The following is a 14,786-nucleotide window of genomic DNA, read 5'->3' on the forward strand; positions in this document are numbered from 1 at the left end:
CTCTTCCTGAGTTTTTATTTCTACTCCAGCCAGAATTCTGGAAGTTGTCTTAGACCCCGCCCACCCCTCTCCTAACCCCCCTCCTCCTCACAGGATACCAAAGCCTACTTGTGTTAAATTATCTCCTCTCTAGTATCTGCCCACACACTTTCTCTTGCTGGGCCCATATTTCTTTCTTTCTGTCTGGATTATTGTGGTAATGGATTCTCTGGCCATCTGGCCTTTCTTTACCCTTCCCAGTCAGTCTAAAAGGCTAACATAAGAATGACGCCTCTAGAAGCAAATGAATGACAGCCGTTTGTTTAAAATCCCTTGCTACTTTCCCTGCTGTTCTTGGGATCATGTTCAAACACCTAGATGGTTACTGGCCTGACCCATACAGACATCTCTGCATCTACTCTCTAGGGCACTGGTTCTGGGGAGAATTCCCCAGGTCTCCTGGAGGTCCAGGGATAGCTCTTCCTCTTGTGTATTCTCAGAGCACCCTCTGGGCTCCGGCTTACCAAGGGATAAGGCCTCTTTCCCTTAAAGAAACAGAAGATACTGTTTACGGTTGCATTTCCGGTGTCCATCACGCCGTAGAAGCCTAGGGCTCATTTGACCGCTAATGTGTTGGGCATAACCGCGCCCTAATGTCAGATCCATGCTGCTATAACAGCCAGGATGTAGACCCTCAGTTCAGTTGGACAGGAGAATGCTCAGTGAACTGGTTGAAGTGACAGAAGCAAGGCTGTGCCAGTATTCACTCCTTTTTCTGGAGTACTGCCTGCCAAGGCCCAGTCACAACCCTGGGTAGGTCCCCTTTGCCACAGGCAGGCCAGCACACAGACAGAAAAACAAGGTGTTGAGCTTGGAGGGAAGAGTAACCTCAGAACAGCCCCAAGCGCTTCCTCAGGATTCACAGGGACTTCACACTTGAGGATTATCTGGTCCCTCCAGGAAATCGACCAGGCCAAATCAGATGGGCCTTCTGTGCTTAGGTTAGAGACTCTCCCGTTCTACATGCAAACTTGGGGGCTGGAAGTCTTCTACAGCAGCCTTGCAGAAGTGAAGAAGCAGTCGCTGTATGGTCGGAGAGTTGGCTGTTCATCCTTCGTTTGTGCGTTTTGTTGCAATCCCACCAGGTGATTTAAATATAGGGTCTGACATTAAAATGGGGCAACTGTCAGTTTGGGTGGGGTGCCTCCACAGAGCTGTCCTGCATCTCTCAGAAGATAAGCAAGTCAGCCTTGCTTGCTCTTCTATGAGGCTGCTCCTGCTGTGCAGCCTCGACACACACACCAATAGTGATCCCAGCTGAGGGAAATTGTTGGTGCCAAGAACTGGCGGCCTCTGACCCAAACAGTTCCCTGTGTTAATTGGACTTCGCAGCTCAGAAATTTCAGAGGACATTATGATAAAACGTCTTTCCTTCCCCTGTTTGTAATACTATGTATCTCACTGTACTTCATTTTATTAAAATTATCTGCTTTTTAAAAATGGTTCCAATTAATTCCTGAAACAACAACAAAAACTTGTTAGAAACCAATTAAAATTCAGATATTGAATTCTTAAATTTCTTCAGTCACAAGAGACTAGTATTCAGATGGGTGCCCACATTAAGTAGATTTTATAACACAGCATTTCATCCTAAAATAGCCTTTTATTTTGTTTTCATAATGCTTCATTCATTAAAAAAGTTAAAATCTAATTATTTGCCAATTAAAAATAAAACAAATTTAAATTTTAAAATAATAACTAAAATGCAGAAATTATAAATCATTTCTGTAGAGCACAATGCGTTAGGTTCTAGGAGTGCAGAGTAATGAATAAACCATGTTCCTCCCTCAAGTTGCCCAGTGTGATTAAACTAAGACACCACAAAAAGCTGTAGCTTAACACAGTACCTGTCCAATCTGACAGAAAATCTAGGGGAACTGGCTGTGGTGGCACATACTTGTAACCCTGGTGCTCAGTGGGTCAACCTAAACTACATAGTGGGACAGTAAATGTTTGGATGGATGGATGGATGGATGGATGGGTGGATGGATGGATGGATGGGTGGATGGATGAGTGGATGATGGATGGGTGGATGGATGGGTGGATGGATGGGTGGATGGATGGGTGGATAGATGGATGGGTGGATGGATGGGTGGATGGGTGGGTGGATGGGTGGATGGATGGATGGATGGGTGGGTGGATGGATGGATGGGTGGATGGATGGATGGATGGATGGATGGATGGGTGGGTGGATGGATGGGTGGATGGATGGATGGGTGGATGGATGGATGGGTGGATAAATGGAAGGAACAAAAACAAGAGAAAGCTTCACAGAGAATGATAATTTTAGATTTTGACTCAGACCTTGCCATGGGGAGTTGGAAGCAGAAGTGCTAAGTGAATGAGTGAGCTGTGAGGTAATAGGAAATGTACTTGAGTCTCTTCCCAAGAGCTTCCTTCTCCATCTCGGTGTTATGAAGATGGCCTCTTACTGACATTGTACCTGCAAGACTGAGAAGGAGAGCAAGGAGAGCTCTCTGTGACTTTATCACCTGCCCCCAGGACCAGGAAAGAGGAGGGCTCTCTGCTGCCCCTCCCAGAGCGCAGCGCCTGCATTTCATTGGTTGTGCAGTTGGATTCCATCTTCCTCTCCTCTTACCATTCCAACTGGTCTCCTGATTACACTCCTTATTCACTGAGGCTCTGGCAAGCAGTTCTTTCTCTGCTGTCCCCTTCCTGATCTCCAGACACATTATCTAATGACTTCAGCATCCATTTAGATAACCAAGCCACACACCCTGGCCCCACAGTTCCCAAAGCATCTCAAGTGTCCTCCTCCTTTACACACACACACACACACACACACACACACACATCCTGCATCTTATTGTCACCCCAAAGGATCTCATTCATTACTGCTAGAGAAAATGTCACCCACTTTCATGGGCTCTCAGCCAGTGGCCTGCAGGCAGTCTCAAAGCTGCCAGTGTCTCTGCTTAGCTCTTTTACCTAAAATCTTTCTCCCTGGTTTCCAATCCATCCTCCTCTTACCTCACTCCTTATTTCCACCCACTTCCAACCCTCCCTCTATGCTTAGGATACACACACACACATACACACACACACACTCCTGTCCAGCCCTTCCCGACTTGCGTCAGCGGCTCTACAGAGGGCTTTCCCATGAGCATGTAGTCATGATCTAAAAAGAGACAGAACAGCCTTCCTTCCCCCGCTTCCCCCACTTACCTCTCCCTCACACCCCAAGTTTCCCAAAGAATTATTTACACTGCCTGACTCCATTTCCCCACCTCCTCCTCTCTCCTCAACCCACTCCAATCTGGTTTCCACACACATGTCGTTCTCCAGAAATGCTCTTTGTCAAGTGACTTCCACATCTCCCCAGGGAACAGCTTTGCTTGGTGCTGGCCTCACTGCCACACTGCCACACTCACACTCACACTCACACCCCCAGGGGATGTGGCTACAGAGCCATCTTGTCCTGGCTTCCTCCCCACCTCTGCAGGCACTTTATCTTTCTCCCCCCCCCCTCCTCCTCCACCCTTTCCCAAACCCTGGGATTCCTCAGGGTGTGGTGATTCTAATCTTACTCTCCACCAGGAGTTGGGGGTGGGGTGGTTCTTAGCCTTTGAGCCACAAACCTCCTGAGCCTCCTGAACTCTGTAGGCTTAGAATTGTTTTCAGGCATAAAATAAGACACAGGCTTTCAAAGGAAACCACTTTTATGGAAATAGCCATCAAAATATTTTTAGAAAATTGTGATTCAGTAATGTATGTGCTTCCTTATTAACACGTTAAATAACAAGCGATGGGTGAAGAGGGTATTTTGAGACATCCACAACAGATTTACTGAGATGTGAAAATATCTGTGACTTTTACGGGTGACAAAAATCTCAGGTCCTGCTCATGCTACAGTGGCTGGGTGCCTGCAGCTTAGCTTTCAGGTGGAGATGGGTAGAGTGTTATTGTGAAGATTTCACTTGTCATCATCCAAGCCCATGCCTCACCAAGTCTTGTTCTCTCTGTGTGCTGCCTAAAGTTATCTCAGGAACATTGTAATTGTGAAAGTCGAGAGGTTAACTACCAGAGACTCCCAAATCTACAATTCCAGCTCACTTTTGATTCCCAGATTTAAAACTCTGCGGCAGTCCCACGCCCTCTACTTGGTTGTCTGAAAAAGACACCTCAAGCTGATCACAGGCCCCCGGCTAAAGCCCCCCATTTGGCCCTTTATTCTTCCTTCAATGTGTATCATTAAAATCTGACAGTCTCCTCGCCCCATCCCACCCCACTCCCACCCGACGTTGAGTTCATGGTTAGTCCTACACATCTTTCTTTCCTGGTATAATTTTGTTGTTATTGGCAGTGGTTTCATTTCTGAGGCCCAAGCAATCTTCAGACTCCTTATGCTCCTGGCTCAGCCTCCTGAGAGCTGGAATTACTACTGCACCAGGACCCAATATTATTTTGATCCATCTGCAAAGCTGGTATCATCACTCAGAGCTCCTTCAGTGACCCCCAACCAGTCCTCCTCCTGTCTTCCTGCCTCCAAATCCCATTTTCCACATCTTAATAAGGTAGAGTGTTATTGACAAGGGAAACCCACCTGTGTACCTCCTGAAACCACTTCTGTGGCTTTTAAAACAGGAACCAAACTTTGTCTCGAAACTAACACGTTGTGTGGAACCTGGGGGTGTTTGCTGTTGAGGCCCTAGTCCACGCTGGCCTCAGCCTTTGGGGTTTCTCTGTCTTGCCACACAGTCTACCAGCCCCTCAGGTCAAGCCTGACTGCTTCTCCCCTGACTACAGTAGAACCCTTCTCCCTTCTTCTCAGTGTGCCACATGTCCCCCTTCCCATTTGTGACCCCTGATATTTTGTAACTTATTTAATAATGGCTTTTAATGCACAATGCACATGGAGGCCAGAGGACAGCCTCAGGTGCCACCCCCTCCTCTGAGTCTGATTTCTCTTTGGCGTGGAGCTCACCAATTGGTCCAGCCTGGCTAGCCACCAGGCCCCAGGGATCCTCCTGTCTCCCCTCTCCCCCATCACTGAGATTACAAACACATACCACACCCAGCATTTTTGTATAGGTTCTGGGGACAGAACTTGGAGTTCCTTAAATTTGCTAGGTTATTTCTTTTTTTTTTTTTCTTGGTTTTTCAAGACAGGGTTTCTCTGTGTAGCCCTGGCTGCCCTGGAACTCATTCTGTAGACCAGGCTGGCCTCAAACTCAGAAATCCACCTGCTTCTGCCTCCCAAGTGCTGAGATTAAAGGCTTGTGCCACCACCGCCCAGCACGAAGTAAACTCTTAATTCATCCCGTAGGCCACTGGTTCTCAACCTTCCTAGGGCTGTGACCCTTTAACACAGTTCCTCGAGTTCCATAAAATTACTTATTGCTACTTCATAACTGTAATCTTGCTACTGTTATGAATCGTAACATAAATATTTGATATTCGACCTCCAACGGGGCTACAACTCACGGGTTGAGAATGCTGACCTCTGCCCTTTAATGATGGTTTAAACATAAAATTTATTTCTGTTCCTTAAGAAGACTCTCAACCATCTGTAAATTCAGTTCCATGGGGTCCAACGCCCTCTTCTGGCCTCCAGCACTAGGGTTGCCAAATAAACCCTTTCTCCCTTAAGTTGCTTTTGGCAGGGTGTTTTACCACAGCAACAGGAAAGGGAAGTAAGACACCTAGTACAGCGGTTCTCAACCTGTTGTCAAGACCCCTTTGGGGATCAAAGGACCCTTTCACAGGAGTCAACTAGACCACTGGAAAACACGGATACTTCCATTAACTGGTTCATAATAGTAGCAAGTTTTAAGGTGGTATTTATAAAAGTTTCACCAAGAGGGTGGTTTTCATGGCCGTCTGCTGCAGTGTTTCTTGAGGATGATTTAGGAACAAAAAGAATTTTGAATCTTTGTGCTGCTTTTAATCTAGTGAGATAAATTCCCACTTTCAGGAACTTAAGGGCTTAACTAAAGAGCTACTTAAATGCACTGCACAGTACTGCTTCTCTTAGGGAAAACTTGGAAGCATTCAGCACAGCCAATGAAAGAATTATGACATTCATCCACGGAGCAATAGATCCTAAAGACAAAGAGCCAAGGAGAATCCATACGTTTTATCTTGAAGATTTATTCTGAGTCAGATTTGTATCATAATCTGGAAAATATTTCATATTTATTGCAGAATGAGTCAAATGAATCAACATAGTAATATAATTAAAGAGTGAAGATTTTAAATAGGCAGATAGAAATATAAAAGAAAGCCTATAGTGTTGATTTTTAATTAGAACTATTGCTATTAGTTCATGATTTTTTAAAGATATACATTTCTAATTTATTCCAAAGAAAGGACTTATAAACAATGTCACTCACTCCAGCAGCAATGGGTTACACCTGGTCCTCCCCACCCACCCCTTTCCTTCTGTCTTTTATTCTTTGCCTCTTTTGAAACAGTCTTGCTACATTGCCCAGGCTGGTTTTTGAACTTTTGATCCTTACTTTCTAATAGCCCTCTCAAGCAAGGTATCATGGGGTAGGCCTGTGATTACAGCACCTGGGAGGCTTGTGGCCAGGACTCCATGGAACCCTGTCTCAGCCCCCCCCCAAAAAAAAAACGTACAAAGCATTCTCAGACAAAAAGGATTAGCGTTTCTTGAGAAATATCAAAGGCAGGCAAGGTCTGTTAGGTCTCAAACTTGAAGCAAATGGCTGAGATACCTATTAACATATCAAAGTGTACTCTGGCTGCCCTGTTCTCCCGGTATCCCATAGTCCCTACCTGTTACATACATAACCCTACCCCGTACCCTGAACTGTGCAGCCCAGGCACTGGGCTGGGCTTTCCTTTCCCCCAGCTTCTCTGGCTCCTATATAACTCAGCCATTTTGGCTACGCCGTCTCTTGGCCCAGGCTGCCCCTCTTGGTGGGTAGCTCCTTCCTTGCTCCTACCCCGCACCTCCACACATGGTCCAGCTCAGTCTAGCCATGTTCTCTCTGAACTCTCCCAGATGACTCTGTCTCTGCCCCTTTCTGTATTCTCCCTCATATCTACAATAAGCCTTCTCCACCATACCTCTTCTTATTCAAGGCCCTAGATGGATTCTAATGTTTTATTGTACTAGAAAGCAAAGGAATACTTAGAAGACAGTAAAAGCATGACTTCAGTGGGCTGTCACTCACCATTTTAAATTTAATTTTTTATTTCTGTGGCTGGGAGCATATCAAAAGCACACATGAGGAGGACAGAGAACAGCTTTGGGAAGTTGGTCTCTGCTTGCACCATGTAGGTCGGGGAATGAATTCAGGTCGCCAGGCTTGGCACCTTTACCCGCTGAGTCATCTGCTGGCCTCACTTCCCATTTTAGACAGAAAAATTTAAGCATCAAAATGTTGATAGGACTGAATGAAACATAAAGACCACATTGTAAAGCAAGCACCTGGATGTGAGGAGGGAGAAAGGGCGGTGTGCGCGCGTGTGCACGTGTGCAGGCGTGTGCACAGGTGTGCTCGTGCGTGCACAGGTGTACTCGTGCATGTGGAGGCAGAGGTTAGTGGGTGGGAGTCTTCCTCAATTGTTTTTCTGCATTATCTTTTGTGTCTTTCATTGAACCTGGAGTTCAAAGATTGGCTAGACTGATGGCAGAACTTCCCAAGGAACTTCTGTATCTCCAGGTCTGTAGCACTCCCCGTGCCTGGGGATCTGTGCATCTGAGCTCCGGTCCTCATGCTTATTTATTAAGCTATCTCCTCAGCCTCAAGGGAGCAGCATGTGTGTGTATGTGTGTGTATGTGTGTGTATGTGTGTGTATGTATGTGTATGTGTGTGTGTGTGATCTGTCTGTCTGACTTTGTGTGTGTGTATCTGTCTGTCTCTGTGTGTGTCTGTCCATTCATCCATCCGTCCATCCATCCATCTGTGTGTGTCTATGGACACACTTGGGTTTGGGAGACATGTGTGTTTGGAGGCCAGAATTCAGTGTCAGGGATCAATCTCCCTTGGTGATTCTTAGAGTCAAGGTTTCTCCCTGTCCCTGGAATCACTGATCACCTAGGCTGGTTCTCCAGCAAACTCTGGGAGCTACTTGTCCCTGTCCCTAGTCCCTGTTCTTAGGCTACACAACATACTATCATACATGGTTTTATCTGTGGGTGCTGGGGATTTGAATTCAACTCCTAGCATTCACATAGCAGTCTCCTTCCAATTGATCCATCTCCCCAGCCCCCAGAAAACACCTTTTTAAGAAGAAGAAAGGTAACTAGTAATTGGGGAAGAAGTGTAGAATTATAAAACAATTTTGCTATCTTAATATAAGTATAAATCTAGGTAAGGCATATCAAAAGAGGCTAAAGTCACTGGGGAGATGAAGTTGAGAAAATAGACTAGGCTATTCCAAAGACTCAAAGAGCCATTCCCCAGTCTGTAACCACAGACTGTAAGCATGGGTGTGGACTTCTCACTTGGAGAGTTCTGACAGTCTGGCTTTCTCCAGACATCATAGAGTTGGCTGTATTTTGGACAACCCAGCAGTGTGACTGCTGGTCTGGTGTTACAAAAAAAAAAAAAAGAAAGAAAGAAAGAAAGAAAAGAAAAGAAAGGGACATCACATTGCCTATAAATATCCCAAAAGATGGAACTGGATTTGGTTATCAGGGAACACCCACAAGACACTGTGTGAGGTAGTTTGGCTGTACCTCTTCAAAATGGTCAAAACTAAAAAAGAAAAGAAGGGCAGAGACTTACTCTACACTAAGGGGCAAAAGGGACATAACTTGCCGTGAAAGTTCAACCATTATCTCAACAAGACAGTCTGAAAAGTCAGTGTGGGCACACACGGGTTTGAATATGCTCTTTATATTAGATAATAGTCTAGAACTATTATTTGTTTTTAGGTCAGAGAAGTAGTTTTTGTGTCTTAGTTAGGAAAAACAATGTGTTGATAGGAAATGCACCATGAAGTGTTCTGTTAAACTGGGTGTGGTGGCTTCTGCCTTTAATCCCAGTACTCAGAAGGCAGAGGGAATGTCCTTGAGTCCCATAGTGGCTTCTAGGACAGGCAGAGCTACCTGGAGACCAAACAAACCTAGTGGCGAAGGTCTGTGCACTGCTGCAGTACTCTGCTGAGTGAAGCAGGACGGTGCCGGTCTAGTTTATTGTTGCTGTTTTGTTTTTTTTTTCTGGTTGATTTCTTTGGTTTGTTTATTTTCTTTTTTATTGGGGTGGGAGTTGAGATGGGATTTCTCTTTGTAGTCCTGGGTGAGCTGGAACTCACTCTGTAGACCAGGCTGGCCAGGAACTCTCAGAGATCAGCCTGCCTCTGCCTCCCAAGTGCTGGGATTAAAGGTGTGTGCCACCACCGTCCAGCTCTTTCTTTCTTCTGTACTCTATTGCTGTGTTATGAATACATACTTCTTTGAGCAATAAAGACAAGAATTGTGCTTTATAAGAATAAGCTATGAACACCACAGACTTCTCTGGTGCACTTGTAGAATGTTCAAGGACAGGAACCCACAGAATAAAAACCAGCTTTGTTCTCTGCTCGGAAATGGCTCCATGGACCGGATTCCTTCTCACTGACTCCCAACCCGATGCTTGGATCTCAGAACTACTCAAAATCTGGCCCCACCCTCCCCCTCCTCTACCCTCTGTTCAGGATCCTAGAATCCTACCATGGCAGTTTCCTTCCGCATCCACACCTGACTCCAGCCTACATGAAACTTACTCTCCCCTTCCCTTCTCTCCTCCCCCTCCCTTTCCCTCCCTCCCGGTCTCCCTTTCCCTCCCTTTCCCTCTCCGGCTCCCTCCCTCTCTCTCTCTATCCCACCACTCCCTTCCAGAAATCCAGAATTCACCACTAATGCTTTTCTGTCTCCTCCCATGTTCTGTGCACTGGTAGGTTGGGTAGGAAGCTTTTGGAGGAGGACTTTGCATTTGATGGCTGAGTCTGATTTCTCAGAAGGTCCTCTTAGCTGAAACAAAAGATGGGAAATACATCACCGCAAAACTACACCTGAGGAACACCCAACCCCAGGCCAATCTCCAGGGCCACTGCAGCACCATACAGAGCCTGTCCCTCCCACAACCAGGGATGGTCAGCTCAGCGTTGATAAACTGAATGTAGTCCTCAGAACTCACAGTAGGAGGAGAGGGACTGAAGAATTGCCCTCTGACCTACACCACACACACAGAGACACAGACAGACAGACACACACACACACACACACACACACACACACACGACTGCATGTGATGATACAGACCTTTAATCCCAGAATTTGGAGGGAAGAGTCAGGAAGATCTCTGTGAATTCAAAGCCACAGAAGATCACATCGCTCAGTCACCAGCACATGGCAGAATTGGCCGGATGTACGTCCATCAGCCCTCAGTCCCATGGCTGCAGGGAGGAAGAAAGGGGTGGCCACGTGAGAACCAATGTCCTGGATCTTGGAAAGGAGCCATCAAGAAAGGCTTGGAAAATACCACCAAGGCTCTTCCATCCCTGGCTGTTTGAGTCTAAAAATCTTCTGACCCTGCCTTCCTGTCTCATTTGACGCCCAGTCAGGTCTCTGCTTCTAGTCCCCCATACTTGCTGCAGGAAGTGCCTTCCCATGCCTCTCTGGCCCTGGTGTCTCCATCTTCCAGGAGCTCTGGTTTGAAACCTTCAATATGCTGCCAAGTGAAGTTAGGACTAAGAGTGTAGCTCAGTGGTAGGGCTGCCTGGCCAGAGCTTGTAAGCTCTGGGTTCAGTCCCCAGTGTAGCATGGGGAAAGGAGGGAGAGAGGGGAGGAAGGAGAGAAAGAAAACTAAATAAAAAGCTGTTATGTAACTAAGTTGTTCCCCGCTGCCTGGGACTGACCTTTCCGAATTGACCAAATCCCACTGAAAGCCTGTCTCCGGGCTTCAGAGGGTGCTGGTGTGATCTACTTTGCTATGTGTGTTGCCAGAAGAACAAGTTGGTGATTTCTTGGAAAAACCTTAAATCCACAATTAATAACATTTCAGAAATAGTTTGTCAATAGATTTACTTGAGTTAACACAGCTTTATTAAGACATCAGGTTCTCAATGTTGAAGTATCCTGGCATAGGCAGGGTTTTTGTCGCAGTGTTTGGTTGGTTGGTTGGTTGGTCTTTCAGTGGTTGGGTTTTTGCCTTTGAAAGACAGAGCCAGTTTCCCCCGCTCCAGAAGAAAGCAGTGGTGAACTGTACCTCCACCTTCACGGGACATTTTAACTTAGGAACATATGGAACATATAGAAACGGAACTATAAACTTCAAAATTATAACAGGAGAAGACAGTTCTTAAATCCACGTTACATAAAAATATGATTAGTGTTGATTTGATAATCTCTAGCTATTGTTAAATATTTGACATTAGAGCTTTACCGTCTGGAAAAAAAAACTTAGAACATATTTCCTTAAGACTGGATGGGTCAGCTGGGCGGTGGTGTCCCACGTCTGTAATCCCAGCACTCTGGGAAGCAGAGGCAGGCGAATTTCTGAGTTCAAGGCCAGCCTGGTCTACAAGAGTGAGTTCCAGGACAGCTGGGGCTATACAGAGAAAACCTGTCTCGAAAAAACCCAAAACCCCCCCAGAAAACAAAAACAAAGACTGGATGGGTCTCGGCTGGCTGGCATGACTATGTGCATTTTGTGGTCTGTAGAAGACACCAGAGTGGATATAGGAACTCTGACCCTCCACTGTCCACAAGTCCTAGGTTGGGCCAACAGCCATCCAATAGGGCTGCCTTCACTGGGACCTTTGGCTTTGGTTTCAAGGTGGTAGCAAACATCCAGTGGTTAGCTCATTCTGAAAGTGGCGGAAAGTGAGTGACTGGGCATGGAACTTAACCGAGTCCTCCGCGGTACACAAATACAGAGTTATTGTAATTTATTATGAGTCATTATGAGTTGTGGATGTATGCCTTATCTCACTTGATCATCAGGAAACCCCCAAATGTAGGAACTGTTGTTCACAGATGAGGAAACCCAAGGAATAGAATAATAACAACTAATGCAGTATAATAAGCTTACCCCGTGTCACACGGTCACGCGCTGTAAGAGCCCTGAAGCCCCAGAGCTTTAAATGTCACATGAATGCCAGAACCTGCAGAGCAGTTCCTACAGCCTCTCACTCTCTCTGGAAGGATGGGCCTTCCCTACCCGATGACAGAGCCAGCTGAGGGTGGCTAAGGGTGTGGGGGGACATTAGCAAAGACTAAAAGATAAAATTAAATATAAATTAAAAGCTGAATTGACAGCTTTGAGGCTGCTCAATGAGGCAGGAGGGGAAGGTCCACCACACGCAGGAGCATCACAGGCCTTGCTATTGTACCTTCTATTTCCAATCAACCAAAACACCCCCTTCTAAGGGCAGTTTCTGGACTCTTAAGAATGATGCCCACCCAGCAATAAAGGCAGAGGGACCAGAAACCAGAAACTAGAAAAGGATATAATTAGTACCCACAGGCGATTGGCCAAACTTTGTCTCACCTCTTCAGTACTCTAAAGAATGAATGGGTGGAGGAAGGATGGATGGGCTTAACAGCCACCCAGTAAAGAGCCTTTTACCACAGCCTCCCAGGTTCTGACTGCCTGGGGTCAGCAAGGAGTTCCAGCCCAGCTGGGGGTGGGGTGGGGGAGGAGGTGTGGATAGATCCTTTAAGGTTGGCTGCAATATAGATGTCTTAGCTGGAGCTGCTATTGCTTTGTTGCAGGCTGGAAATTGCGGGCTAAAGTACAGGGCCTGGGGAGAGTGAACCTCTCAGCCTACAGACAGTGTGGGGAAGAAATTCTGCCCTAGGCTCCCTGCTGCTCTTCTGGGGATCCAAACCCATTATCCTGCCTCCCATCACCCAGTCATGATGACAGTCTCCAGCATCAGAATTGAAATTTGGCAAACACCCACTTTGCTGCGAACAGAGAACTCATCTCATGTTCAGAAATGACCTCATGATTCATCTTTGACATTTCAGAATCATTTTCAAAGATTTCTATTAAGTCACAGAACTAACTGAAAGAGGAGAGAGAACAGTTGATTCATTATGCCATCTCCTCTCTCTGTCCCTTTATCTGAGGGTGGCCTGTCTTCCAATAATGGATGGAGGAGCAACAATAACTATTTGTTTGAAAGCCACATCCAAAGCCTAAATTTTAAAATAAGATTAGTCCTCGTGGAAAACAATGATCTGTCCACCTGTGGACATGCAGACTTCTTTCTGCCCAGAAGACTGACAAGTGGAAATTTTTTTATAGAGTCCTGTTTCTCTTATGTTGCACCCAATAATTCAAAGCTATTCAGTGTGTTTTCCTGAGTCAGGAGCTACTGAAATGAAAAAACTCCACAAGTGTCAGCAATAATGACAAGCAAGATCAATAGGAACCAGAACAGCTGGGGAGGCGCCAGGGCTGTTAATTTGGCCTTGCCTGCCTGGGAAGCACCACACTTTCAGAGAATTTTCTAGCCCTGGACTAATAATGCACCACGCAGGAGAACCTCCCTAGACCCAAAGGTGGGAAAACCCCTTAAGATTTGCTTGTGACAGAAGGCATGGTCTCGAGGAGCATGCTAGCACCAGGGCCCGGAGCCACAAGGCTGGACTCAAATGACCCTTGGAGCCAGGGTCCCGACTGTCATTTACATCACTGGTGTCATTTCTTTGATGGGGATAAGTATGGCAAAGCGTAAAACTGTTGAGTGCTTGGATAATTTTTATTGCATCTGTACGCCTGGGTTGAGATGTTTTGACACTGTAGGAATTGTGACTTGTCCTTGTGTGGATTTATGCTGACTTCTTTGTAGAAGACTGACTGACGGGGGCCTCTTAGGAGAGCAATCTGTCTTGTGCAATAATGTGGATGACTGAAACTGAGGTCTGACTTAATCAGTCACCACTATACAATCTAAATTTCTTTTTCATTGTCAAGCACATGAATTAGCATAAGGGACATTTTCCATCACCTTCTTTGAAACAGTTCAAATATCAAACTGCAAACAATTTAAAAGCACTGATTTAAAAGAACTTCCCTTCATATATAGTCTTGAGCATAAGCTGTTTGTTTATTGGTCATCAAATTACGTAATGGTCAGAAACATATTCATAATATGCTCCAGCCACAGACTCAGAAATGCAGTCTCTTCAATATGCCCTACAACACAGGGGTCACTAGCTTCCCTATTAGGTCGAAGCTGGTAGTCCCGATTCATCGAAATCTCCCTGACCACAGAGTGAGCTGAGCAGCAAACAGAAGATCCCTCGGAGGGCGGGGATGCTGAGGGGCCCACGATACCCACAGGCCCTGCTTCTGTGCACTGACACTCACACCTCTCCCATTTTCCACAGAGTTCCGGTGAGGAGGATACTTTAAATGAAGCAAAATTATCTACTAAAGCACCACCTACGGCTAAGTGTGAGCCCAGACTTCCAGCCATTGACCAAACATCTGTCAAGCAGAAACACAAAGGCACCATGACACTAAAGAAGTCAGAGAAAGTGAGCCCCAGTAAACCCTCTCCAGGTGAGTGACTTCCTTACTGAGATCCACTGACAACATCCCAGGTCTTAACAATCCCAATAAACAGGTGTGGGGTTGACTAATCTAGGGCTTCCCAAGTGCCCAGTTAGGTCTTAGAAGGCCAGTGAGCCTGTACAAAATTAATTTCTCAGTAGAATATGCTCCCATATCTTCAGGCCCAATTGTCCACATCCTGTGCTATTCCTTACAAATGCTGCATCCTCTTCTTTGCCCTTGGAGGGGGGGGGGTGTTCTTC

The 14,786-nt window shown here is 46.0% G+C and overlaps 1 protein-coding gene across 3 annotated transcripts in view; it reads left to right on the plus strand.

Annotated features, from left to right (window-relative positions):
- The window catches only part of Marchf10 (membrane associated ring-CH-type finger 10), an 85,023-nt gene that overhangs the window by 20,834 nt on the left and 49,403 nt on the right, over positions 1-14,786 (plus strand). For all 3 annotated transcript variants that reach the window (XM_052195546.1, XM_052195545.1, XM_052195547.1), the window contains exon 3: positions 14,358-14,532. In XM_052195546.1, the coding sequence (XP_052051506.1) occupies positions 14,358-14,532 (175 nt within the window). The remainder of the gene's footprint in view (positions 1-14,357; positions 14,533-14,786) is intronic.

Source organism: Apodemus sylvaticus, chromosome 10 (assembly GCF_947179515.1).
Source record: "Apodemus sylvaticus chromosome 10, mApoSyl1.1, whole genome shotgun sequence".
Classification (NCBI taxonomy): domain Eukaryota; kingdom Metazoa; phylum Chordata; class Mammalia; order Rodentia; family Muridae; genus Apodemus; species Apodemus sylvaticus.